The following is a 26,091-nucleotide window of genomic DNA, read 5'->3' as shown; positions in this document are numbered from 1 at the left end:
TTTTTTAAATTATTACCACTTTTTTTTGTTACACAGCATTATTCTTGAGGAGATACTCAAACAAGCAAGATTGGCTCATCATTCCTCTTTAATTCCACATCATGTCACTTTGGAAGGGAAATGGCTTGGTAAAAGCCAGAGAGTTCAGATATGATGCTGGCAGATCGTTATGAAATATTCACAAGACATTTAGTTTAACTTGGTGCTAATTGAACACTGACAGCACAAGTTACTCCTGCCTGCAGCAATAGTCTATCACGTTTAGGCAAGTGGCATTCCTTCCCCTTTGATGCTCTCCTAGATAGGAGGAGCACAGCGAGCAACCCCGAGCAGCACTGGAGCCGGATCCTGCACTCCTGGTGCAGGGAGAATCCTCCAAAGCTGGTGAGAGTTTATTTGAACGGGGGGGCCTGTGATAAGACTTCAACTCTATGAAAATACTCAGTATTATGCAAGCAGTGAATTGAAACTGATACAGATTTAATTTTTTTTTAGTATCTTCCTTAGTGAAGACACTTGAAAGTAAGACTATTTGCAGATTTGTTAATGTAATTTTTCTGAAGCCATGGCCCAAAAGCTCTCCTTGCCCTGAGATGAGAGGGTTTCTAGGGCAGTTATAGCTATACGAGTGTAACAGTGTATTTTTCTATGGAGACACGGCCTTATTTACTTCTTTCTTTTTTTTTTTTTTTTTAATAGCTCAACATACTGTTTGCTGATATTTGTGAATTTGTTTCTTATTTGTCAGTTCAGCTTCCCTGTGGACATTTAATAACAGGAATTTTCCTACCATTTTAATTGTCTCTTATTCCCGAGCCAAGTGGAGTTTGAAACAGAGTATTAATGCCATCATTTTAGTCATCAGACATGATGTGTGGTCTAAATAGCTGGGATCAAAACTCAGTACCCAGCTTTGCTTGAAACCCTCTGCCTGTCTGTGGCTTGGAGGCATGCAGTCATCTGCCTTGGATGCCTCAGTTTCCCAGCTATGGTGAAAGACCAAGTTGATAATCAAGGACTTTTATCATCTTCCTATTTGGAGGAGCTTGCTCCAGGCTTCTGTGCGGTGAGCGCAGGGGGTGCACAGCGGGAGTGTGCAGGAATGGCTGCCTCGGTGGGGACCTTGCTCCCTGCTTTGCACTGCAGTCCATGCCAGCCACATTTTGTCATTCTCAGCGTAGCTGAAGGACTAAGTGACTTCTGCGTGTAGCAACATGTTAGAAAAGTGACCCAGAACAATTTAATCCACTGGGAAAAATGTCCCCATCTGCCCAATTCACCCACCCCAGGCAGTTAAACTGAAGTCACATATGAGAAGTTGTTAATGAAACTGTAACCGAACACTGAGGTGACAGTGACTTGGATTACATGAGTTCCTGTAGCAAATGGTGTGGTGACTCTGAGCTCTGACAGGAGCACTTGCTGGCTGGAGAAAGGCAGACAGTAGTGCAACCACCACGACTGACCGAAGTAGTAGTAGTACAACTAGTAGTAACCATCTAAGAGCTCCAGCAGCTCAAAAGAGTTCAGTGCTTGTACAAACACAGGGAAAATGGGCATCCCCCTCCCCGTAGTTCTGATGGGAAGCTACAGATGGGTGTAAACAGCCAAGGAAGATGAGTTAAAACCTGAGTAATATTGCACAGGCAGTAGTCACAGCACACACTGGTGATGAGGCTTTGCTTTTCCCTTTTATACAGAAATCTTTGGAAAAGGTAAGTCCTAAGAAAGATTTAAAGGAAGTAGCTGTGACTTCTTTGAAGCCTGGGGTGGGATGGAGGGTGAAGGATGTTTTCTGAGTTGGGGAGATTAGAAGCAGCAGCTGATGACTTTGGTGGGGGATCCCCATTTCACTCACCTCCAGTGAAATAGGGATCACCCCAAAGGTGCTTCTGTCTGAGATGGGGAACCCAGCTGGGATGCAGAGACCAGGTAAATATAAGCAACTGAGAGATCTTTTCAGTAGCAGAAGATCTTTTCAGCCCAAGTAGAATCTGGATATAAGGTCATAGCTGAGCGGGAAGCCATAGAAAGTGAGCTTTTCTGCCCTGGAGTTTTATGGGATTTGGCTAATCGCTGTAGATAACAATCTGCTGTAAAAAGCACACCTTGCTTTCAATGAAGACATGGTCTTAAACATATTTTCAAAAACCACAGATGCAATACTGGACTAAAAGAGCTCCCAAACTTCCTTTCTGTGAACCCCCCACTCTTGGATTGCTGAATATGGTTCTCCCATTAATCCTGTCCTTGGGAGGGTTGAATAAACTTACAGTCCCCCTATGTCTGTATGAAACATCCTCACCAGAAGCGGAGGGAGGGACGTGAAATGTCCCCTCCTTCACAGAGTGCTGCTCCAACTGGCTTCCATAAGCATTGCTCTTCAGGAGGGAAAATAAATGAGGCTTTCAAAATTGTTTCACTTGATTCATTTCATTCTGGGCTAGAGCAAGGCAAATAGACAGTGGGAGGACTTCAGTGATAAAGTATTTTTTTTTCCAAAGCAGAGAATACCAGAAGATAACACAACAGCAAATTACTGCATATTTTAAACCCTTGTAGCTAAACATTCCCTTTTGGGGCTGCGCCAGGTATCTCATGGTGCCAGTGAAAATGGGATACAGATGTTCACTTGTTTGGATGGAGACACTGCAATAATTCATGCCTGCTACAAATGATAGGATGCCTCACGCTCACAAAAGAATACCCTGATCTTTTTGTCAGTAATAAGAAAATATATTGTCTGTACCTATATTAAGGAAAATAAGGCCTGTAAAAACTGTGAGGCATGTTTCTTCAGTTTCCAAAATGTCACTTCTGTTGTGGCGTCGCAGTGTGTGCTGGTGAAAGTGCTACTGCCATGATACCAACCCAAGGGTGTCATCACTCAGATGGGAGTCAGTCCGTGTCTGGGACAGGTATATGGAGTGTTCAATACCTGCTGCTAAACGTGTGTGAACAAAGGACCTGAGGTTGCAGAACAGGGGAGGTTTGGGATGTTTGTCTGAGACCTTTTTTTTTTTTTTTTTGACAACTTTAGCTTTGAATACTTGCATATTTTTGTAAGATGAATTTAGGTGGTTTTAAAATGTTACCTCTGAGTTTGAACTCGTTTGTGGTGAAAATATTCTCATTAAAGTCCATGGTAACAGCATTCAGGAATGTGATCTGTCAGTTTTAATGGACATTATGGAAATGGGAGCTGTATACCCCAAAACGCATACGGATGGAATAGGGAGAATGAAGCTGAGCCCATCACACTGCAACATAACAGCAGGGCTGATGCTCACCTTCTGCTTTTTCATGTGTAGCAGATAACTGCAAAACTGGCATCTGCCAGAAGAATTTGTTAGCATACCTGAATACTTGCACCGCTGGTTTCCCCCTGTTGTGCTCCTGTCAGGAGAGGTATGAACAGGTTCACACCTGCTGTATAGCTTCAGGTTGAAGGAATGCATGTGCAAATTTGGCAGGTAGAAATTGCACCCTTTAAATTAGACTCCACTTCTTGAAGTAGGAGCTCTCTGCTTTCCCTGCCTGCTGTTCTATTTTTCACTTTCTTCTTGCAATGCCCATATTAAAATGAAGATTTTTTTTTTTTTTTTTTTTTTAAATCCTCTTAGTTCATTTTCATGGTGAAGCTGTAACCAAATCCAAAATCACACTTCTGGGAATCCAGTACAAATGTTGTATGAAGGTTTTAAAGGTGTGCACAGTTTTTTCTCTTGCTCCCCCCAATTTTACTTTCTCAGTAATTTTTATGAAGTGGGTTTGGGCTTGACACAACTGGCACAGTTTAGGATGTAATGACTTATTCTTCTGGTTTATTTGGGAGGCATTTAACCATTTGCTCACCTTTCTCAAGTTGTAGCTTGACTTTTAACTGAAAAATCTCATTTTGAAACAAAAAAACCTCTGAAAATATCTTGATTCGGTAGCACTTAAATGCAGTGATTTATTTCCCTAATTTTTTTTTCAGCTGTTTTTCTTGGCTTAAACCACTCACCAGATTTTTTTCCAATTTAATGAAAAGTTTTGGCATTCTGAAATGGCATCTTTTGCAGGACTAACTGTTAACTGGTTGTTTTTCCCTGTTACTGTTTACTACATTGAATTTTTCACATCAGTGCAGACCATGGTCAACCCTAGCTAGCCCTATATATTAGGGTAGCGATTTTTCAGTCCTCATCAATATGCAGACCATTCAAAAGTTTCCAGGGGAAACGCGGATCCCTGGATAGCAAATTTAAGGCTGCTAACAGCTGAATACCTTTTCTCATATCTCTGTGAACTCCTTGAAGTCTCCAAGCCCACAGAAGTTCACAGAGCACAGCTAAAAACTGCTTCAGGTTCGCTTCCACTTGCTCACATAATGTAGTAGTTTAGCAAATACGCATTGCCCCACTGGTATTTCTTCAGTAGAGCTTGTCTCAGCCAGAAATAAAGGCAGGGTCTATTTTTTTCTTCTGTAAGTATGTTCAAAACATGAATTTCCATGAGTTTCCAACATAAGACCTATATCTGCATGGTAAGTAGAGTCACTTTCACTTGCAAATGAGGTTGGATCTGCTAAAAAATCTGCTAATTTGCAATAAAAATAGCATCCATCTTTGCTCTGCAAATATAGCCTCTTTGAAAACTGTCCCATTTTCAGAACTGCAGCAGCTTGTAGGATGGGAGAAAGGGGAAGGAGGAAATACCTTGCATTTGAAGTCACTTCGTATTTCTCCAGGACTATTTCACACACCTTTAGTCATTATGTTGCGTTTTGTGTTGTCACATTAATTTTCACAGCAACAGACTGATATAAACGGTGTGACTGCACTGCAGAAGCGAGGGGAGCTGGATTGATTGGGAGGGAGAAGGATTTGTTCAGACATAAATATCTCCTGCCATATTGAGGGGAGTTTAAAAAAAAAAAAAATGGCCAGCCAAGAAATTGCTTTTTTGTAGGAACGTTCTGTTTCTTTTTTTCTTTTCCTTTTTTTTTTTTTTTTCTTTTTGTTTTTAATGTGTGCTTCAGTGTGAGAGACCAGGAACAAGGGGGAACCAAGTGGCTATTTAATGAGTCTGGGATGCTGAATGCAGCTGCTCTTTCAGGTGGTGAAACTGCAAGGAACAGAAGACAAAGAAGGTGAACATGTATGCAGAAGATGGTATTAAGAAAGGAGGCCTGGTCGTGTAAGGTCTTGTTGGGGAAACTGCTGACTTTCTTGCAGGTTAAATGCTTGAAGGAATTGCAGAGTCAGGCTCCAAGGAAATGAGGGCATGCACCAAAAAATCAGCACCTCAGCACACAAACAGGTGAAAATACCAGGTGCAGAGAGGAAAGGCAGCACAGAGCCTTCCATCCCAATCTTCCTGCAGCCAGTGAAGGATGCAGAGATTGCACAGAGAAGAGCAGGTATGGTTGTACCTATAGAGCAATGCCTACCTGGCCATCACTTTTATCCCCTATGTATTGCGCTGCTATATGCATGTCTCTAGGGCTCTGGACTTTCAGAAACCTCCCGTAAGGGCAGGATGAGATGGATTTCTTGCCACAGGTAGTTTCCCATATCACCTGTTGGTGATGTTTCCTATGAGGAACTTGGTGCTCTGGGGACTAGGAAATGTGTGACATCAGTCTAGGATTTCAAAGTAGCATCAAAAGTGTCAGCAGTATCCTCTACAGTTACATCTGTAGGACTAAGACCTTCCCTGTTCCAGTACCCACATCTGCCTGGCTTGGCAATGCTCTTTTGGCCTGCCATAGCCAGTGTGATGATGTTCAATCCAGGCTGGAAACGCTCCCTGTGCTCCCATGGCTTTTCCTTTAAGCAAGGAGTTGAGAGATGCCTCAGGTTTGGAGCTGATGATTTGAATTCTGTGTTGGCACTTGTCACTCCTCGAGTATTTTGGGCTAGAGCTTGTGGACTGGTGTAAGAAAATAAGTCCACCTGTAAGGAGGCATGAGGAAAGTCCCAGTCTCTGATCGGAGGTTTTACCAACAAGGACGGGATGAGTTGCAGCTCTCTGAATGCCTTATTCCTCACGCTTCTGTGCTAAGGCCAGCTGTGATGGGTCACGTCGTGCTTTGCACAGCATCTGAGCCTTGAACTGAGGTTTCCACTTGATATGTCCAAGTTTCTGACACCAAAAGTCTTGGGTGGGAACTTGCTTATGTCTGGATGGTTTGCAGCAGGCAAAACTCTTAAAAGAAGAACAGCTAATTGCATATTCATAATGGCATATACACTAGTTGAGAGAAGCCCTTCATTTCTACTGTGGTGGATCTGGAAATTCACCTCTGGCCATGCTCAGCAACATCTATGCCCAGTCTCTGAAGAGCATGGATCAAGAGGAGCTTTTTGGCCCCTTTTCTCTGAGAAAGAACCACTAATTTCTTCAGTTTGAGTGCATTATTATTTTTTTAACAAAAGAGCATGATACAGCTCTATACACCAGTTGGAAGCAACGTGATTTGTGTCATGAATACTAATATGCGTTTGACAGTATCCTATAAATTCAACACGTTTTGAAGTGCGTTAACAAGAGTTGTAGGAACCATACTTAAATTATTCCCCTACTTTTTTTTCAATTAAAAGAAAAGGAAGCTAGTGAGAGCCTGTATTTGTATCCAAAACAAATATGGCTTGGGTCATGGCAAGACTTCAGCACGTCGTGCTAGACCTGGGTCTACAGCACATTCATTGATTTTTGTCTCCATGAATCACCCTAAAGCTATAGGCAACAAAAGCTGAAGCTATGTAGATGTGATTTCTAGTTCATTTGTTGTTCATTAGAAAGATTTTCTCTCTCTTATTTGCGGCACCCCTGCTGCTGCGTGTTCATTAGGAGAATGGAATGTATTCCAAATATTTCCTAGCTCTGGCAGGGCAGATGGTGGAAAGTAATTTTCCAAACTCTTCTGGAAAAGGGGGGAAAAACACACCCAAATAACCCCAAGTCACCCCCTGTACACCAGAAGAATTAGGTATTTCTGAGTGCAGACGTGCCGTACACTTTCTGTCTCTCTGGTTGTACAGTGCCGTGTGTCGGAGTGGTGGGAAGTGTGTATGAATGGGAATGTATCACATTACATGTGGGATGTTAGCAAGGCTGGGATTTTTTTTTTCACAGGAAACTGCATTTGCAAAGAGCACACAGCAACATGCAGTACCCTAGAAGATGTGTGTGAAGAAGTGAGCAAGATTCATTTCCCTAAATCTTCTGGGCAACCCAATGCCTAAGGGAATCCCAGGAAGGGAGGACAGAGCCTGGGCCATGCTCCAGTTTCTCCGTCCAGCCCTGCACAGAGGCATAAGGCAAACTGGAAGCTCCTCAGACACCCCGTCCCCATCCCCTGCCCTTCACCAGGTGGGCAGAAGGATGTCCAAGTGTTCAGACAATGGTGGAGGAAGCAGTTCTGGCTGCGTTTCCCTTCTGCTCCCTGGGGAGTCGGGGGAGCACACAAGCCAGGGCCAGATTTAGCTCTTGGATACACATGAAACATCTCTGTGCCGACTGCTCCCTTCCTTCATGCTCAGCCTCTTGTCACGGGAGTGGAAGTCGTGCACACACAAGGGGAACAGAAAAGCCGAGTCAATATGCAGCAGGCAGAGCCAGAAACACAATGCGGGTGAAACAAAGAGCGGGGCTGTATTTACTGCCTTCCCGGTGGCATTCACTTCTTGTGCTTGGAGCTGGTTTCCTCTTTTCATGAGCCTCTTGACCTGCAGATCCCTCTCCTCAGCAGACAGACCCCAAAGCCCTGCGGCTGGATCCTTATGCCTCTTCAGATCAAACCAGCAAAACACTTTGAACACAGAGCCTGAACTGTGTGTTTGCATCAAGGCTTTAAGCTCCTTGGCGCTGGCACCCAGGGTTCCTATTTGTTTTCCAACTCCTAAGGACAGCAATGGTGCTCTCTAAGTCAATACAAACAAACCATAAGAGGCTTGAGGCAGCACGGCAGAGCTTAGCCGGGTGCCGCCGTCCCCAGGACTGTGCTGTGCTTTGACACGTGGAAGGTGCCTCCAGCGCTGTTTTGGGCTGTCAGCTCAGGCCAGAACCCCCAAAATCTCACACACAGAAACCTGACAGAACAAGCAGCTTCCTTAAAAGACAGGCATTAATTGCCCCATCTGTGCCACCCAGCTTTGGAGGGAGGCACTTTGACAGCTGCAGCAAAACCCCATCCGATTTTCAAAGCCTGCTGTGAGTGATGGATTTCCAAGCCCCCGCTTTCTCCAGGCACTCTCGTGTTGCAGAGCGCGTGGGTGCAGGTGGAGGTGTTGGGGCCTCGCACTTGATTCGTTTCCACAGCTGGGCCTCCGGGTGCAAATGTACAAACAAGCAGTTCACAAGCAGACGTTTGAAAAGGCACCGAGAAAGAGTGCACCCACCGAGCGTGAGGCAGACGACCCCTGTGAGCCTGCGTTCAGCTTTCAGGCAACTCTCTCCCGCGGCATCTGATCTTTCCGTCGGCTCAGTTAAGCATTAGTACAGTAGCGCCATGCACGTTGTGTGACAGCTTTGCGGAAGCGGGGTTGTGAAACGGATGTCTTCTGTAGCTGCCGTGACCTTAAAACCCACTGCTCGGTCACCCGGCAGAAAAAATGGGGAGAATTCCTTCCGAGCAGCCGAGTGCCGGTGCCCTTCAGGAGACGGCTCTTCCTCTTTGGCTAGCCAGAGCTTCCGCAGCCCGGACTGTCTCACCGCGCTGCGCCGGCTGAGATTCAGGAATTTGTCTAAGCGACATTTAATACCTAAACTTAGATTTTTCACAACCTGACAGAGTTTTAAACCCCTCTCCGTCAGCTATGGCCAGTAGCCTTCAGACACAAGTAGTGGCTATAATTGGTTCATCGAGACTCCTGTTAATTTGGTTTTTCTCAATTGTTGCAACGTATTTGATTCCCAGTTCTTACGCTCTGAAGTCAAGCTTCCTTTAGGTAATTTACAGTGTAGCCTACATATGTGTAAAAAAATTTATCGCAATCGTGTTTTTAATTAAAATGCATACGCTAATACCGAAAGGAGAGAGGGGGAGGAAGGGAGGGAACCCAGATTAAGTTTTTAATTGTTTTAATAGTGAGATTTGTTTCAGTGAGAACAGGGCATATTGGTTTCCTTGGAAACATTGGCGATGTATTAGCTGTACAAAATCTAGCATAAAAGATTTGTGAAAGTGAAGCCTTTAGGTTTTAACTGATATTGTAACTCTCTTCGTTTGGAAAATCAGATTCACACATGGCTCCTGGAGTCCCAGAAAGGTGTCTTTTTTGTGTTTTCCCTTAAACCTTAGAATTAATAATTTCACGGATTATCAGAATCATTAGAAATCTAAAACTGCAATAACAACAGCAACAAAAAAAACCCTTCAACATTTCAATATCCCTGATTCATACAATTTAATTAGATGTCCCTGTAAATTCTCTTTGTGCCAAACAGTACCAGGCTCAGGCAAGACTCCATGTGATTTGAGGAAGAAGTACAAAAATTTGGCTTTTTAAATGTTCCAATAAAACGAGAGATTATTGGTAATGGAACAGCAGGTGATGTTTTATATACAACCTATGTTCAGATATTTTATTGTACACAACACTGATACCGTGTACTCTAGCGAGCTTGAAGTTCAGAGAATCGCTGTAGCTGCTGCTCATGTTCTGGCCTCACATGAAGTCTTCGATGCCTCTGTTTCTCCTGGCACATATCTTAGGAAAGAGAGTATCCCCGGAGAGCCTCAAACCCAGAGACAGCACATCGGGTTTGGAGCTACAACACCCCAAGGCACCACAGGAGGTCAAAGGTACCTTTTAAGGTTGTTCTCATCTGAAGTGAAAACATTTTCTTTTCATTCTCTTTGAAAATCAGGCTCTCAAATTAACAATTTTGTCTCTTTCATGTTAGAAAATAAAGCCTTGTGAGGGAGGATTCAGCTCTCTGCAGTTGAGTGGGATTGAAACAACCAATTTTAATATCTGTGATTCACCTCTGAGCCCAAACTGTGATGATATAGTGCATCTGGGGATCAAATATTGCAGAAACTCTCTCTTTTAAACAAAGGAGAAAAAAGACTGCAGATAAAGTACCAGATGTAGGATTTTGGACTATCAGAGAAGAGAATGGATGGCTTGGTTTTAGCATGTAAGACTAATCACTCAGTTGAAATCATTTCAGCAGCTGAGTAAATAGACTTACGGAAAAGGCATTTATGGGAGCATTTGTGTTCCAGGATCCTCCCTCTTTCCTAGTCCTCCTGTTTGTTTGTTTTTCTGTCTCTTTGGTGTTGAAGCTTCCCAGTTAACAGGTTTATTAGGTAGTGATGACGATGTCAAATGTGCAGCTAGGCAATCCGCATGGCCCCTCGGCTGCACCGCAGCCGTACGGGCTGAGCAAATGGAGTGCAAGTTCAACAGCCTGTCCACGAACAATGGGCCTCTCTGCAGCAGTGGGGCTGTTCAGCTGCGTGCTTGGCTCCCCGCCACCCAGAGCCATGACCACTCCAGCACACGCTCAGCCTCTGCCACACACACCCCCCCAGTGCGTCCCGTCGACTTCTCCTTCTGCTCCGCTGCTCGCTCCCACCAGCAGCGCCCACCCACTGCCCGCGCGTCTCCCGGCGAGCAGCTCGGGCCCGGCCCGGACGATGCTCCCTGAGGGGTGTTTTCCAAGGTGTCACAGAGGAGCACTTGGAGGGTGTAAAATAACTAAAGGCTAAAGGAAAACTGAGTCCAGGGGCCTGGTGCGGGCCGGCTCTGCGGGCCCCGCTGCCGACGCCTGTGCACTGAGCGGGCAGCTCTGCCAAGGGAAGGTGCGAGTGCTGCCCGCAGCGGCTCTGCCCCGCTCCCGGCAGGGCCCCGCACGGCTCCCGAGCCCCGGGGAGGCGATGCCGTACGGTAGCAGGACACGCGCCCCGCGCATACACCGCGCCTGACCCGCGCCCTTCTCCGCAGCGCGGGCGCCGCGGGTCGGGACAGCCCCGTCACCGCCCCGTCACCCGCCCGGCGCCCCCGGGCCGGAGCGCCCCGAGCAGGGCCCGCCGCGCCGCTCGGCGGGGTCCTGCCCCTTTAAGGCGGCGGCGCGGGAAGGCGCGAGCTGCGCCTTTGTCATGGCCCCGGGTCACCGCGCGGTCACGGCCCCGCCCCACGTGGAGCTGGAGCCCACATGGCCGGGCGCGCCCCGCCCCCCTCCGCTGACTGGCTGCCATGCGCCCGGCGGCCGGGTTCCCCACTTCTGATTGGCCGAGCGCGCGCGTCATTTACATGCGGAGGGGCGGGGCAACGCCTGTCCGTGACACCGGGCGCCGTCTGGGGCCGCCCCCGCGGCGTCTGGGGGAGATTTAAAGGCGCAGAGCCCCGCGGGCGCGCGGCGGGGGGTGCGCGGGCCGCGCTCCGGTTCCGCCCGGTTCCCGATGCGAGCCCCGTCGGGGCGTCGCTGGGCAGAGCCGGGACAGCCGCGGGGGAGCGGGGACGCGCCCCCCACCCTCCCCGGGCCGTGCGCGCCCGTAGGAGCGGCTGCTCCCGGCCAGGAGGGGGCCCCGAGTCCCGCGGGGGTCCGTGGCGCCCCTGGCAGCAGCCGTGCCCCCCCAGCGCGGCACGTTGTCCCCAGGGAGCCCCCGCGGCGGGCCCGGGTGGGTGGCGTGGAGGCGTTTGCGTGGGCCCGAGGCGCAGGGCCAGGGCGGGGGCAGCGCCCCCGGGGGTAACTCAAAGCAGCACCTGGGCAATGAACCCCTCGTGGGTGCCCCCCACCCCGGGCGTGCGGGGGGCGAGGGCTGGCCCTGTGCCGTGGCCTGGCGAGGCCGGGGCACCTGCAGAGCCCCACCTGGAGGGGTGCCCTGCCCGTAGGGGCTCCGAGGGGCAGCCCCTGAGCCCTGGGGGGTGCAGGGCAGGGGTGGCCGAACCCTGGCTGCCCACCTTCCCTGCAGAATGCAGCCCGGGTTTATCTGAACTCGCCTTTCATGCAGGAACCAAAAGAAACTAAACACCAAGCAATTGTTTTTTGGCAAATATGAGTATGTTCGTGTGTATGTACGTATCAAACCACATATGCGAGTGCATGTGGGTGTATATGGGCATCACGTAAGGACAATTCAATCCATGAACTGTTTGCAGCTGCTCCACTTCTAAACCGCTCTACAGAAGGAGCCCGGCAGCAAAGCCGCTACGAGTGGTTCAGAGCTGGCTTTCAGAATTACTCAAGTGCTTCCTCAGATGAGCTCGAAGTCTTCACTTCGGTATGTCAGCTCTCAGTCGGGGAGTTCAGGGTCACCTTTCTTTGCTTTCCAAAGCACCATTCTTCTCTCTAAAATGCTTGGTTTTCCATCAAGAAAAGTAATGGATTATTTTATGCGTTTAAAACTCTTTCCTTAGCACTGTTTTATTTTACATATGCCATCCTGGTTTTCCTAGCACAGGAAAATGAAATGCTTTCAGCTGGGGAGCTGTGAATTCAGAGGGCGATTATTTTTTGTTAGTGAAGTGATATATTTCCTACCAGTGCCTCCAATAAAATGTAAAGGTAGGGTGGAGTCTTTCCAGTGACGTCAGCGGAGTTATATCAGGCCCCAAATGAGACAGAATGGGTTGGAATAACATTCTGGTGGCTTCAGTAAAAATTTTCATTGCAAACAAATACTCATTGACTTTTTAGCTCTCCTGATTGGGAACAAAACCTCCTAAACAGGACCCAACCCAGCTCTGTGCAGAGATGGAAAAAAGCACTTGCGAGGCAGCTGTGAAGTGCCTGGGTTGGCCACAGCAGCTCCTGCCCCTGGGCCATTGTCCCCAGCCAGCCCGATGCCACAGCGAAAGGGAGGAGAGTCCTGGCCTCACGGGCAAGAAGGGAGGGAGTGGGTGGGCTGAGGGGGCTCCCAGCGAGGGGAGGGAGGGCAGGGGAGGATATTTCAGAGCCTTTTGTGTGCAGTATTGTTTGAGGTAGGTTATTGACACTCGGCAAATGGGATGAAGTCTCAGAAGGAAAATGCTTCTGCTGTTCCAAAGGAGGGTGAGGGCTTGCCTACCAGAGAGTTACCCCACAGTATCTCAAACTCTTCAAATCGTACCCGAGATGTGGCTGTACTGACTCTCAAAGAACTACTAAAACTGGCGAGCATCTGCGTCCTTGCCTGGCATTGTTCTCCTCTGTCGTGGCAGAGATCTTCTTCTAATTGTCAGGGAGAAAACTCAAGTTTCTGGTACCAAACAGTTAAAAAAAATAAAATTAAGAGGTTAGCCACCAGAAAGTGGAAACCATGTCTGGAATTGTTAGAAATAAGACTTGCTTGAAAATAAATATAGAATTATTCACCATGGTAACTATTGCCCTATTGCGTTAGTGCATATCGATTTAACATTAATCCAAAGACTAATGCTGTGAAATATTTGGTCTCTTTAATGGACAACTGTTTAGTTAACAAAGCTTTGGGGAGTTGTGGAGTTTTTTTGTTTTGCTTTTCCTCAGACTGCCTCAACCCCTTTTGGAAGAAAATGATTTTACTCTTAGGGTTACTTATTTCTCACGTGGCTCTCTCTTTCCAATTACATTTTATGAATTTACCCTTAGTACTGCACTATAATGATTATGTGGGGTCGCTCAAATCTTTTAACTAATGTTGAAGTGTTGCAGTGAGGAATAAAAGGCAAGATTTAAATGGGACTACACAGGCAAATGCCAGATTTCTGGTCTGGCAATGAGTGAAATTACATTATAGTCCAAAACTAGCCAGGGCAGACTGATGTGTCTGTGTCGTTCAGTTTGTCCAAGGACCTCAGATACTATTGAAGCTCCCGTGTGTCCCTTCCCATCGCTGAAGAGCCTTGAGGCCCAGCGAGCAGCCCCAGCTCACCCTGAAATTTAAAGGGAGATCTTGCAGTGCCAGACTCATCCTGGAGCCATCAGAGGTGTCTCTAGGGAGAACATAAACAGAAAAAAGCTGATCGGTGATAACTTCTTTTTCGCTCACAGGAGTCAAAATCAACAAAAGTGTATTCTGGAAGTATCCCACCAGTCGAGCAGTACTCACTGCTCCTACAGCAGAAACGCTGATAAACAGCAGTGGGCTGGAGAGTGGATAGAGTTATTACAAAGAACAGGGTGAAGCATTTAAGTTAGCTGATGTACTTTTAATTTTTACAAGCCCATCTGGGATGACTTTAATTATTTGTTCTTAAATCATGGTGGAAAAATGCTGATTGTTCTTAAAGCCACATGAGTCGTTCAGATGAAATCGGGATGGTGGTAAACAGTGCATTTTTAAACCAGCATTGACTTGCAGTTATTTTTTTCTTTCTTTTTTTTTTAAGGAAGGTTAGGAAGATGTGTGAACTTGCAGCAGCCTGCATCTGAAACTGGAGCCTTTATCCATGAAAGCTTTGCAAACTTGTAAAAACTCCCCCTAGAACAAGCTGGCTGATTCACAGGGTGAGGGCGGACGCCTTTCCCTCCAACAGAGCCGGCTCTTCCACAGCTCAGATGCAACCTGGGCAGAGGGTCCTCCCAGCCTGGGCTTGCTCAGCCATCGGTGCTTGTTAGGGTCCGTGAGATGCCTCCACCAAGGCTCCTTCTGCACATTCTGCCTGCGAACAGGCCTCCAGCCATGCCCTTGCATGTGCCACCGCGTCTCCCATTCCCTGGGCCCGTGGGTGACGCCGTGCCCGGCTGTGACAGGCAAAGCCGTGCTTGTTGCAGCAGAGAGAGCCCTGGAGGACTCTAACCCACCAGTCAAGGAACGGACCTGCCACAGAAGAATAATGTATTACTTAAAGCTGCATTTACTTACTTAAGACCATTTAAGGATGTACCGTGTCTGTGTCTTAAAATACAAGAATTCTCAATCAGAAACTATGGCCACATCCACGCAGCCAACGAACTTGGAGGGCTCGGCAGCAGTGGCAGGGCTGGTGCTGGCAGGCTGCTGCCATCTCATGCAACACGAGGAAGCATGTAGCGATCTCCTTCACTTATTTATGGTGGTGCCATGTATTTTAAGTGCAAAGGACTGTTCGTTGCAAGCTGGTGGGCTCAGCTTAGCTTACAGACACCTTTTCTGGCCAGTCAAGGAAGGTCCATTGGAAAAGTGTCTCTGATACTCATCTGCCAATTGTTTTAAAAAGAAATAAATATATTTCCAGCTAAATAATAATAAAAGTGGGTTGACTGATAAAGGAATCTGAACTGGCATGCATTTTCAGAGTTTTGACTGTTGCTTTAACTTTCGAGCTGGCCTTTCTGGGGCTTGCAGGCTCGCACCGCTCGAGGCCCATGTCCCTGTCACAGGGGTAATGTTGCCTCACACTTTCTCAAAGCATTTCTAGAAATTTGCTTGGCACAACAGAAACTGAGACTCCAGGACCAACATGAAGGAATCGGCCAAAAGGCAGATAAGAATTACCTTTCCTGCCTTACCGATGAGGAAACTGAAGCTGGGAACAAAATATAGGATTGGAAATGGTTTATTTTCCATTTGAGCGCAGATTTTGTTCAGGTAGTTGCCCCTGCTCTCCCAGGCCTGCACGCTCACCCCCACCTCTGGTGCCACCCCCGGCGCTGCTCCCCCTGCGTTTGGGGAACGGCACTCGTACGATTAATTCACGTCTGCTGAGCACTGGGAAGCACAAACTTCTCAAAATTCATTTCTATCTGAGCCGCAAGATCCTCTTCCGTGTTTCCTTTGGATTAGTAATTGTTGGGAGTTACCATCTGTCAAGTGGCAGAGAGTAAAAGATTAAACAGCCTGGCAATTCCTTGTTCCTTCTCTTCAGGCATTTTCACAGGAGTGGATGAGGCCGCAGGAGTAAAGCACAGGCACGTACTTAACAGCAGTTTGTAAGTAGTCATGTAGAAATAAATTCCATTTTTGTGGAGGAAATAAAGGTTAAACCTGACCAGTGAGTGCCACCGTGCCTGACCCGACTCTCAACACCATCCGTCTTGTGTGATTTCTGCAGCATCGTCCAAGGTTTGGGTCAGTCCCCTTCTCCGTGTGAGCTCCCTGGCAGCGTCTCTGGGGAGCGCAGCCCCAGCTGGGGACTCTTTGGGTACTTCCAAACCATAAATCAGAGCTATCAGGAATTATGGGAAAATATGCTTTCTTAGGAGATAACTGAAGCTGTCTTTATCTCCCAGTAGCAGGATTCACCAAGTATTATAGCGGCTACTTCACGCCACTATAGTTAAGCTCGTTTCAGCATTTTCATTACAAACTGCTGTTTTCACAGGTTTATTTCCCCGAACAAAACACAACAAAATTAAAATCTGTGTTGACTAGAACTTGGCACATTGAACACCCGGGAAAGAGATGACCTTTCTTCCTTTTACCGGTTTAAAAAGTGAATGGGGTCACTCCATTTTAAAGCGGGCAGTTTGAAACAAAACCGGGAATTTCTGCGTCTGCAATTTCACAGTTCCCGAGCTCTGTAGAAGAAATCAGCACCGCTGGCCTTAACACTGGAGCTGAGGGCAGAATCCAGCCGGGTCCAGCCATGGCCAAATCCGCCTTACAGCTTTCCTGCCCCCACTTATTTTCCAATCTTTCCCGTTTTTTCTTTGAAATGCTGCATTTGGGAACTCTGTGCGAAGGACGCCCGAAGCTCCGCGGCCCCGTGCCGGGGCTCCCGGGGGGGCCCGGCCCCAGGGGGGGGTTGCCCACTCGGGCCGCCGCGGCTCGGTGGGCGCTGTGGGACGGAGCTCGGCTCGCGCGTGCTTTTACTGCGAGATGCCCAAATCCGGGCGGTTTCGGCCGAATCCGCGCGAGGTCCCGTCCGCGGCGGGACGGGGCCGGGGGGCGCCGGGGGCCGGCGGCGGGGCCGCCGCGGAAAAACCAACCGAGACACCCCCCCCCACACCGCTCCCCCCCGCCCTTCCCGGGAGCTGCCGCCGGCCCGCGGGGGCTGGGGGGGGGCACACGCCGTTACCTGCCCGCGCGTCCCTGCCGTCCCCGCGGCCGGTGGCCCCCGCCGCCCCCTGACAAAGCCCCGCGCGGGGCGGCCGGGGCCGCGCGCACCCGGTCCCCCGGCGCCCCCCCGCCGGCGGCGGCGCGGGGAAAGGGCAGTCCCCGTCTGGCGCTGACGTCACGGAGCCCGCCCGCGGCTGGCGGCGGCGCGCGGCCGCGTCCCCGTGGCCGTGAATGAGCGCGGGGGGCGGGAGCGGAGCGGGGAGCGGGGAGCGGGCGGGCCGCGCTCCCACCGCGCTCCCACCGCGCTCCCACCGCGCCGCGCCGCGCTCCCACCGCGCCCCACAAAAGTGCGGGGCTGCCGCGGCCGGGCCCAGCCCAGCCGCTTCCCGGGCCGGAGGGGGCGCGGAGCAGCCGCCGCGCCGAGCCGAGCCGAGCCGAGCCGCGCCGCTGCGGGGGGCGCTGCGCCGCGCCGGGTTTTTTATTTCCAATTTTTGATCGCAGCTGCATTTCCCTCCCCCCGCCCCCCCGCGCCGAGGAGGAGCCCCGGCTGTATGTGGTGCTGCCCGGAGAGCGCTCGGCGGCCGTGAAGTTCTTTGTGTCGCCGTCGCCTTCCTTTTTTTTTTTTTTTTTTCCTTTTTTTTTTTTTTTTAAATGTATAACTTCATGGGTCTGAACAGCACGGCCGTAGCTATTCAGCCCAATGTGTCCTGCACATGCAACTGCAAAAGGTCTTTGTTCCAGAGCATGGAGATCAGTAAGTACTTGTCCTGCCGCTGCCGCGGGGCCGGCCCCGACTTCCCCGCGTGTGGGTGCGAGTGGGTGCGAGGGTGCGGGTGTGCACGGCGGCCCCGGCGCTCCCCACCGCGGGCAGGGAAGTTTCCGCGGGGGCTCCCGGCAGCGCCGGGACCCTGCGCTGCGATACGCTTTCTCTGAGGGATTTTCCACCCCTCCACACCCCCCCCCCCCCCACTTCGTGCGAGCTCCGATCGCTCGTCTGTTGCGGTTGGGGTGTCCAGTGCGGGTGTGACACGCGTGACAGTGCGCGCCCGCGGGCCGGGGGCGGGCGGGTGTCGGCGGAGCGGCCCCGGGCGCAGCCTCCCCCGGCCGCCTGCGGAGCGCGGCCGCTCCCGCGCTCGCCTCTCCCGGCCTCGCCCCTCCGGCACCGGTGTGTGGGATCCCAGCGCTTCCCCGGCCCGGCTCCATCACCGCCCGCTCCTCGCCCCTTCCCCGCGGCTCAGCCCCGGCTGGCGCCGCCGCCCCTGCCCCGCGTGTCCGCCCCACGCGTCTCCCTCCTGCGGGGCGGCCCCGAGCCCGCTCCGGGGCTCTTCGCCCGCCCCGGCGTGAGCCGCCTCCTGCTGCTTCCCGGGGCGCGGGAGCCCTGCGGTCCGGACACCCGGCTAGGGCTTATATTTGGGAACCTGTTCCCCCGCCTCCAGCCCCTGGGGGCTTTTTGTTACGAAGGGCTATTTGCCTTTTTTCCTTAATATTTTTCAAGCCTAGCAGAGTAGCAGCGAGTACAGTGCCTGACCTAAATATCCACTACTTGCCCGTTTGCTCTTTCCCTCTTGGAAGTGAACTGCATGGACGTGAGAGAAAGAATATTGTTGCTGAGGAAAGAGAAAGGAGTTCGTTTCTCTGGCAATTTAAAGCGAATGGTATTTTCTGTAAAGGGAAGGTTTTCAAGGCATCCCAAGGCTGGGTGGGTTGTCAGGGTTGTATCCTGCTTAACACCTTGCCATGGGCTGTGAAATCTAAATCCTACACAGACTAATGCAAAATGGCCCAAAATGAAAACTTGGGAAGAGTCTCGGTTTTGCATATATTCCTGGCACTGCGGTGGGGCAGGCTCGCGCTCGGTGCACGTAGGGGAAAGCCAGCTGAGCTGTGCCTGTTTCTGCTAGCACAGGATTTGCCCCGTTACCTCCAGCGGGGTTGCAGAGCAGTATTTTAGAGCCAGCATCTGTCCCTTGGTATTTTGGATGGCTTTTGTCCAGTGTCATCTGCCTTCGCCTTCTCCAGTTTCATCGTTGTTTAATTCAGGTGTCTGAGTCTTGGAGAAGGTCTGTAGGCATTTGTATACCAGGTACTAAAATGTGTTCACTCTGAATTTTAGCATAAACCATACCCTTTGTACTGTATGCACATTTAATCTTGATTTAATCTCATTCGTGTTCAGACAAAACTAAGCTGGATTTGCCTGATTTTATTAACACTACCGGTACTGAATAGACCATTATTCTTCCCTGACTTTAACAGGCCGGGCTAGATGTGCATACCAATAGCGGTGTATAAATAATGAAGATACAGTTCTTTTTTGTGTCAGCCAGTTGGTGAACATAAACCGTGTCCCACAGAATTGCAAGGATGAGAGACTTTACTTTGTGTCTGATCGAGGCTCATGGTTATGATAAAAGTTGTGAATTAAAATGTGGAATGCCCTTTGAAGAAAAACCTTCTCTTCCAGTCTGACTCTTGGCATGAGGTTTTGTTGGAACAACTCAGGCTTTTAATTTCATTCCTTGACTTTTTAGAAATAGCATATTTTATTTTTTTTCTCCCATTTTTTCAGCGTATGAAAGGCTTGGTAGGAGGCAGGTGCCAGTTATGGGGGGGCTGTGTGAAAGGCTGGGGATGGTGAAGTATGCTGGAGGACACCCTGCCTGAATTCAGACGGGTGTTGCGGGAGCCCCGTGCCTGGTGCCTTACGGCTCCCGAGGTCCTTCCCTGGCTTGTCCCCTGCCAGCACTGCCCCTGTCCCCCCGGGTCATGCTCTCAGCTCCTGACACTCGGATGCTGAGTTCCCATTAGCTCCCAGGAGCTCCTTAATGCTGCCCTTTCTTATTTCATTTTTGGACAGGTTTCTTTATAGCCAGTGTTATTTATTTATTTCCTGCCGGTGGCGGGCAGCATTAGCTCACCTCCGTGCTACAGGAGGGCTTCGGTTGCACTGCAGGGGCTGTTACCTGATCGCTTCCTCCACCTGGGTTCAGGGGAAAGGACAGAGTTGAGTCTCCCTGAGATAAATGCATTATACAGCCTTTTCCCCCCTCCAATCGCTTGATTTTCTTTATCCTTCCAATACGACTTTGAGGGAACCTCAGAGCAGCTACCACCAGATGCTATTGAATTTTCTAGCCAAAAGTTACCACGCAGGAATGCTTCAGGAAAGTGGCATAACTGTAAACTCTTTTAATTTAACCCTCTAATTAGGTTAACTGTACAACTGATCCCCAAAAATATTTCTTTGCAGGCTTTATTCCGTATGGCAGGCTGCAGCGCTGCGGTGGAGGAAGCAGCTGGTTTCTGTGTGTGGCGCTCCCAGATTAGGATTATAAAAGGGCTTTTTGGGGGCGGGGGTGCGGAGTCTCGCCCGCCGCCGCCGGGGCTGTAGTGCCAATATGCCGGGCGGCGTTAAGCAGCCAGACATCTGCGGCAGTGGTCTCTAATCGCTTCGGCTGGGTGAAAGAGGTCAGGGGTGATTGTCGTGGCGGAAGAGTCTGTCAATAACTAATTATTTGGCGCAGGGAGCGGAGCGAGGCGGCGTGCCTGCCGCCCCGCCGGCTTGCCCGCTCGCTCGCCCGGAGCCGCTCAGCTCCCGCCGCCGGTGGGGCTGGTGTGAACTGCCAGCGCCTGCCCACTCCGGCCGAAGCCAGGAGGGCCTCACGCCTGCGCTGGCGCTGCCTCGCACCCTCGGGGGCTTCCCCCAGAGGGTCTGGGTGCCAAGGCTGGGGGTCCTGCCTCCGCGGGCACCCGTGCGTCCCTGCGGGAGGATGGCTTCAGGCACGGGGCGTGAGGGCAGGTCTCTCTCTGGGCTGGGCAGCTCTCGGCAGAGGCTTTGCTCGGGCGGTAACGTTAGCCGAAGCATTTGGGAGTTCAAGAGGTGCCGTGACATCTCCTCGAGGAGATGAGGCCGTTCCCCTCGGCTGGCAGCAGCGCCCAGACGCCGGTGTCAGAGCACCATGCCCGGCCGGTGGCGGGCTGGGGCGAGCGCACCGTGAGAGTGGGTTTCTGTCCAAGCGAGGACTTCTAGGTTTTCACATTCTTTGGTTTAATAACAAACCAAACGCAGATGGTTCAAGCGGGGATCACGTCTCCTTTCCACTTCATACTGCTTTTTTGGCAAATACATTTCTTTCCTGATTCTGTGTCCGCGGCAGTTACGGCTTCTTCCAGGGTGAAGTGGATAATAACCACGTCCTTCTTTATCCCCCCCAAGTTTTCCTCCCGGAAGTAGGGACATGGAGGGGAGCCAGAGCTGCTTACCAGTGTTTCAGCAAGTTAGCGAGTGTTTGCACAGAGTATGTTCAGTTTGTGGCATCTCAGTTTGACTTCAGCCAGCCCAGGGAGTTCCCTGTGTCTGGCTCTGGCCATGTGTCCATGACAAGCACTGCTTTATGCTGAGGTTTTTGCCAGGATCAGCATCCCAAGGTACGACCCGGGAGCAGCAGAACACAGATGGCTTTTGCTTACGGTGTCCAGAGAACTGTCTGTGTGTGCCCTTGGCCATCCCTGGGGACCCTGGCAGTCTGCAGTCCCACCTCTGCAGGTCCCACCTCTTCTACCCAGGGCAGCAGGGAAAGTCCAAATTCCCTGAGCCTGGAGAGCACAAGGGTCTTAAAATTACAGTTTATTTTGTGCCCTCAGGCAGTGATTTTAATCTTAGCGTTTTATAATAGGTGTTGAATGGCAGAGTAAAAAGACACAGAGGAGAAAATGGAGGGAAAATAGTCAAACTTTGTTTTTTTCCTCTGGGTGAACACCTGGGTTGTGTTGTGCTGCATGGTGGGACCGGCACACATGGCACCAGAGGTGATCCTGTATAATCAGAGGTGATCATATATGATGCAAAGTGGATGCAAGACCTGGCTAATTCTTCCTTTTGAGTCAGCATCAGGGTATATTCAGAGGAGCATGGTTTGACGCAGCCAGTCCTGTTACCTTCTCCCGTGAAGGCATCCTCTGCCCGCTGAAGAAGCCTTTGGTTTGCCTTCGTTTTATTTAGTAGTATGTTTTCAGATCCTGGTTGTGAGAGGACCGGCACTGAAGGGTGTGTGGGGAACAGCAGCCATATTCCTTCCCTTAAAGCCAGGAATTCCCAAGGTAGGGTCTGGGATCACCTCTACATTTTCAGGATATTGAACTACCACTGCTACCTTTGCAGATGGAGAGTAGAGTACCTACAAATGTGTGTTCTTACTTCTATTTGCTGTTGCTCACCAAATATACTAATATTTGTAGATTTCCCAGGTTGAGAGTTGGTGGCTAGATAAATCCAGGTTTAGAGTGAATTTGTAAACCTAAATTATAAATGGATAGACGTGAGGAGACCTTTCCAAGGGAAGTACCAAATACATGGTGTCACTAATAGACAGTAATTACAATCCAGCTTCTTTCCTGAGTAACTCATTGTGCAGTCATGTCTGTTGGTCTTGTTTCAGGTAGTAGCAACCGTCAGAATTTGGTAAGCCTAATTAGCTAAAAAAGGTCATTTATTTGCGATGGTGTCTCATGTGAAAACTGACTACCAGTTTGCTTCCCAGAAGGAGATCCCGTGCACGGTGTGCGCTTTGCCTCATCAGATCCCTCAAGTTCTCCGATACACGGTGCATCTGTTGTTGGCGTGTTTCATCAAAGTAATAACGTCTGGCTGGAAAGCTGGTGAGGAGAGAGGTACAAGGGCCACTTTGCTGCAATTAAGTGGAAACTTGGTTCACACCATGAGGACACTTCCAGATGTCGATAAAGCAAAGGAATCATTAATGGCGACGGGGATGTTTTTTGCAGTGTTCTTCCTGTCTGCGTGGCTAAATTGCTGGATGATTATTTTATGATCATTCTGGGTGGCAGAAGTTAGGTCACTTGGGCAGATCCCAGGTGAGGAAACACATCAGAGACCTGCTCTGGCTGTGAGCGGCACGGCCGAGTCCGGCCCCAGAGAGGAACGGGGAGGATTTTGGCACAAGGCTCCTCTCCGTGAGAGCAGGATCTGACCCGTCATCTCCCATCTTTCAGAGCTGATTGTGTGGGCTGCTGCATTGCTGCTCCCTTGCTGCACTACATGTAAGAGTGGCCTTGGAGCTCCTGTAGGAAGGAGGGTGTGAGCGCGGGGTGTAGTGGAGCGGTGTAACAGCAGTAGCGGTGTTAAGCACGGTGCTGCCGTGGCAGGAATTGCTACCTGAGCCGTCAGCACCTCAGTGCTTGCAGGATGTGACCATATACCTGTACACCCCTGAGAGCTGACAAGTTTTCAATACTTGAAAAAGTATCGGAGTACTGCAGTGTGTATACAGGCATAAACACATTTGTGAAAGTTAATTGATGTAGTAATACAAGAAAGTAGTTCAAAACGACCTGGTTAGTGAAGTAGTTGGTAACCAGAGAAAGGAGTTGTGGGGTTTGGGCTTTTTGTTTGTTTTTTTAAAAGCGGATAAATTTCAGCTGTAGGAGTTTATCATCCAAATCAGAGGATTTGGGGAGCTATTGAGAGTAAAGAGAGCTTTGATGATTTGGCAAGGAATACAGCTTCTAAGGCAGTACTTTGATCTGCATTTTAAATGCTTCTTTGTAATGACAGTTTCACAATTTCTTTTCTCATTTTAAGTCAGTTTTGCTGAGGTATGTTTTGAGAGAAAATAGTAACAGCACACATTATTCTTGTTGGCTTCAGAGCCAGCTAGAACTTGTAGTTCATCCCAGATCTTTTGGCTACTATGGTAAATTTATGATTACACCAAAAAGGAAATTAGTAGAGATGTTAAATATTATCAAAGCTTTGCAAATCTTTTGAAATATCTCCAGCGTGAAACCTAAACTTGCGCTAGCGTTTTTGCTGTGGTATGTTGTACAGTATTTATCTAAGCATCTACCTAATATTGCAGGTTCCCGATTTAGCCTTTTCTCTTTCTGAAGGACACATTACTGTTTAGCATGTGCATCCTTTTAGTCTTGTGTTGCACCTGAAGGCCTTGATTCTAGTGACTCGGGCTTTCTGAAGACAACCTGGTGCTGCTGTAGTGGTGTTATTGGGAAGCTTTTTCTTCCCCTTCTATCTACAGGACATCCTCAATAAACTTTCTTTGGAGGGAGAAGATTGTTGCCTACATATTCTTATACAAGAGAGCTTGTAGCATTAATTTATGTAGTATGGGTAGAGTAGGAGAGAGGATAGGAATTGGGAAAGTTTATTAAGATCTTCATTTAAATCTTGCACAGCATCTTTCCTTCTTGTAGCCAGTTTGGGGTGGGGTTAATACCTCTCTCGGGAAATCAGCAGCCTTAATGGTGAGGACAAATAAGCAAGTTTTCCCAAATTGATTTAGAGCTGTGTGGTAGCTCTTCTGGTGCAGTTTTTGGCTTCTCCTGAGCTGTGACTCTAAGCTGTACCAGGCTGACAGCTTTCTGCCTGTGGACCAAGTTCAGCTGGTGTGTAGAAGAGAGCACAAATTCAATTTGCAAGTTAAATTACCCCATGAAGTGGGTCTTCAGTTACATGTAAGGGGTGGCATCACTGGAACACCTTAGACAAATATCGTCATGCATACATTCAACTTAACATCCTTTTCCAAAGCGTCAATGACTTTGTTCAGTTGGACATTATCCTTGTAACTCTGCATGTATCTCTGGTACAGGATGCTGATTTGGAGCATGGGAGGCTGCGTGGCCCTGAGACTTGTAAATTCAGCTGTCGTGCTCAGAAACGCCACAACCAGTAGTGCACTGGTGCATATTGCAGGCTCAGGTGGGCACCAACTCCACCATCACCTTTAGATTATTTTTTTTTTAACTTAACACTGCTCTTCACTGCATACAGCAAGGGAGTACTGCTAAGGTTATAATCAATACAATATCCCCTTTTTTTGTCCAGGTAGTCAGACTTCCAGTTTCTCACTGATAAAAGACTAGGCTTACGCTCCATCTAGAAGAGGGTGTGTTTTTCTCTGTGTGTGTTGTACGTTAGTGTTGTCACAGGCTGTGGCATTACATAAAGATACCTTGCATGTCTTTTGAAACTTGCCTCACAAGTTGTCGGTGGATGTCCACAGTGCTTTCAAACGGTTCACACATTTGTGTTTGCTGTATTCAGTCTTGCACAATTCTTTAATAAAATGCCTCAGACTGGCTAATTTTTCACTTGCAGTATACATTTAAAAGTGTGCATTTGGAAAGGCAGGTGCTTTTGCACATGGTAGTTCTCTGATCCATTCACGAGACCTCGCTCATGCCCGCAGTGCTGAGGAGCTGTGCCTGTGATGGTTTGCTGGTGTGAGGTTTGTGCACTTCAGCAAGTGCAACAGGATTTCCCACATTTGCAAACTTGGCCCAAGCAACTCAACGAAGCAGAATTTAGCCTTGGAGAACGAAAGCTGATTAACCCCCAGGCTTGGAGCATACCAAGAATGAAAAGATGTACTTGCACAAAAATCAATACTACTTTCCAAGAATGTATGCAGGACGTGGTCTGGGGATTTTTTTCCATCTCTTCATTCTGTCCAATATGTTAAGTAGCTGGTTTGTTACTCTAACCCCCTACAAATGATTGTCAGTAATAATTCTGTAAAACTATGAATCAACTCTGCATGACTTTGTGCAAATAGACTGAGTAATTTCTTTGTTCTTTTCTTCTTACTTTGTAATTGGAGTCTGTAAAAGCCCAAAGGTTTGGTCTTGTGGAAAGCATGATTCATTTATTGGTGTCTGTGCCGACTAGTTATCTTTCAGTAATTCCAGAGTGCTGCTACAAGCCAAGAGTGATTCATACATGGCTAAGTGCACAAACAAATGGGGTCATGGCCATCTGCAGAAACTTTTCTAATCTATTTATGGTATCGGAGAAAGAAGTGGGTGTATTAAGGATGATGGAATAGGTGTCAATTACATTAGTGAATATAACCGGTTAAGTAACACTAACCATTACTCAAAACCACATCTGCTCACGACAGTAGGTCCTATTTAAATGTTAACATAGTTCTGATATGAGAGATGGATTGAGTGTCTAGCTTGCCTCCTAAGGAGCTCAACATCATAACTGCTATGGTAGTGTCTCTTATACCTTCCTTGAGATTTAGACGTTAACTTGCACTATGAGTATTTGCAGTAACGAAGTTCGTCCCTTTGCTGTTGCAGACCTCAGTCACTGTATGATTTACATGCAGAATTTGGCATAATACTTAATTAACTTGCTGTTGATGATCAGTGGTAGGGTTTCTTACTTG

General features: G+C 48.9%; 1 protein-coding gene and 1 long non-coding RNA gene across 5 annotated transcripts in view; one reads left to right on the top strand and one right to left on the bottom strand.

The window, feature by feature from the left end:
* Window positions 1–14,093: 14,093 nt before the first annotated feature.
* On the bottom strand, window positions 14,094–17,015 carry LOC141966915 (uncharacterized). The gene is made up of 2 exons (XR_012634630.1): window positions 16,899–17,015; window positions 14,094–14,719 (listed from the first exon to the last, which is right to left on the bottom strand). It is a non-coding gene; the product is annotated as an uncharacterized LOC141966915 (long non-coding RNA).
* A 159-nt stretch (window positions 17,016–17,174) lies between these two features.
* PMEPA1 (prostate transmembrane protein, androgen induced 1) overlaps window positions 17,175–26,091 on the top strand; it is a 47,902-nt gene continuing 38,985 nt past the window's right edge. For all 4 annotated transcript variants that reach the window (XM_074920364.1, XM_074920363.1, XM_074920361.1 and 1 more), the window contains exon 1: window positions 17,175–17,633. In XM_074920364.1, the coding sequence (XP_074776465.1) occupies window positions 17,531–17,633 (103 nt within the window). In that variant the 5' untranslated portion in view covers window positions 17,175–17,530. The remainder of the gene's footprint in view (window positions 17,634–26,091) is intronic.

The sequence above is a fragment of the Athene noctua genome, chromosome 16, assembly GCF_965140245.1.
Source record: "Athene noctua chromosome 16, bAthNoc1.hap1.1, whole genome shotgun sequence".
In the NCBI taxonomy this organism is placed as follows: domain Eukaryota; kingdom Metazoa; phylum Chordata; class Aves; order Strigiformes; family Strigidae; genus Athene; species Athene noctua.
This window is presented reverse-complemented; position numbering and strand designations above follow the sequence as displayed.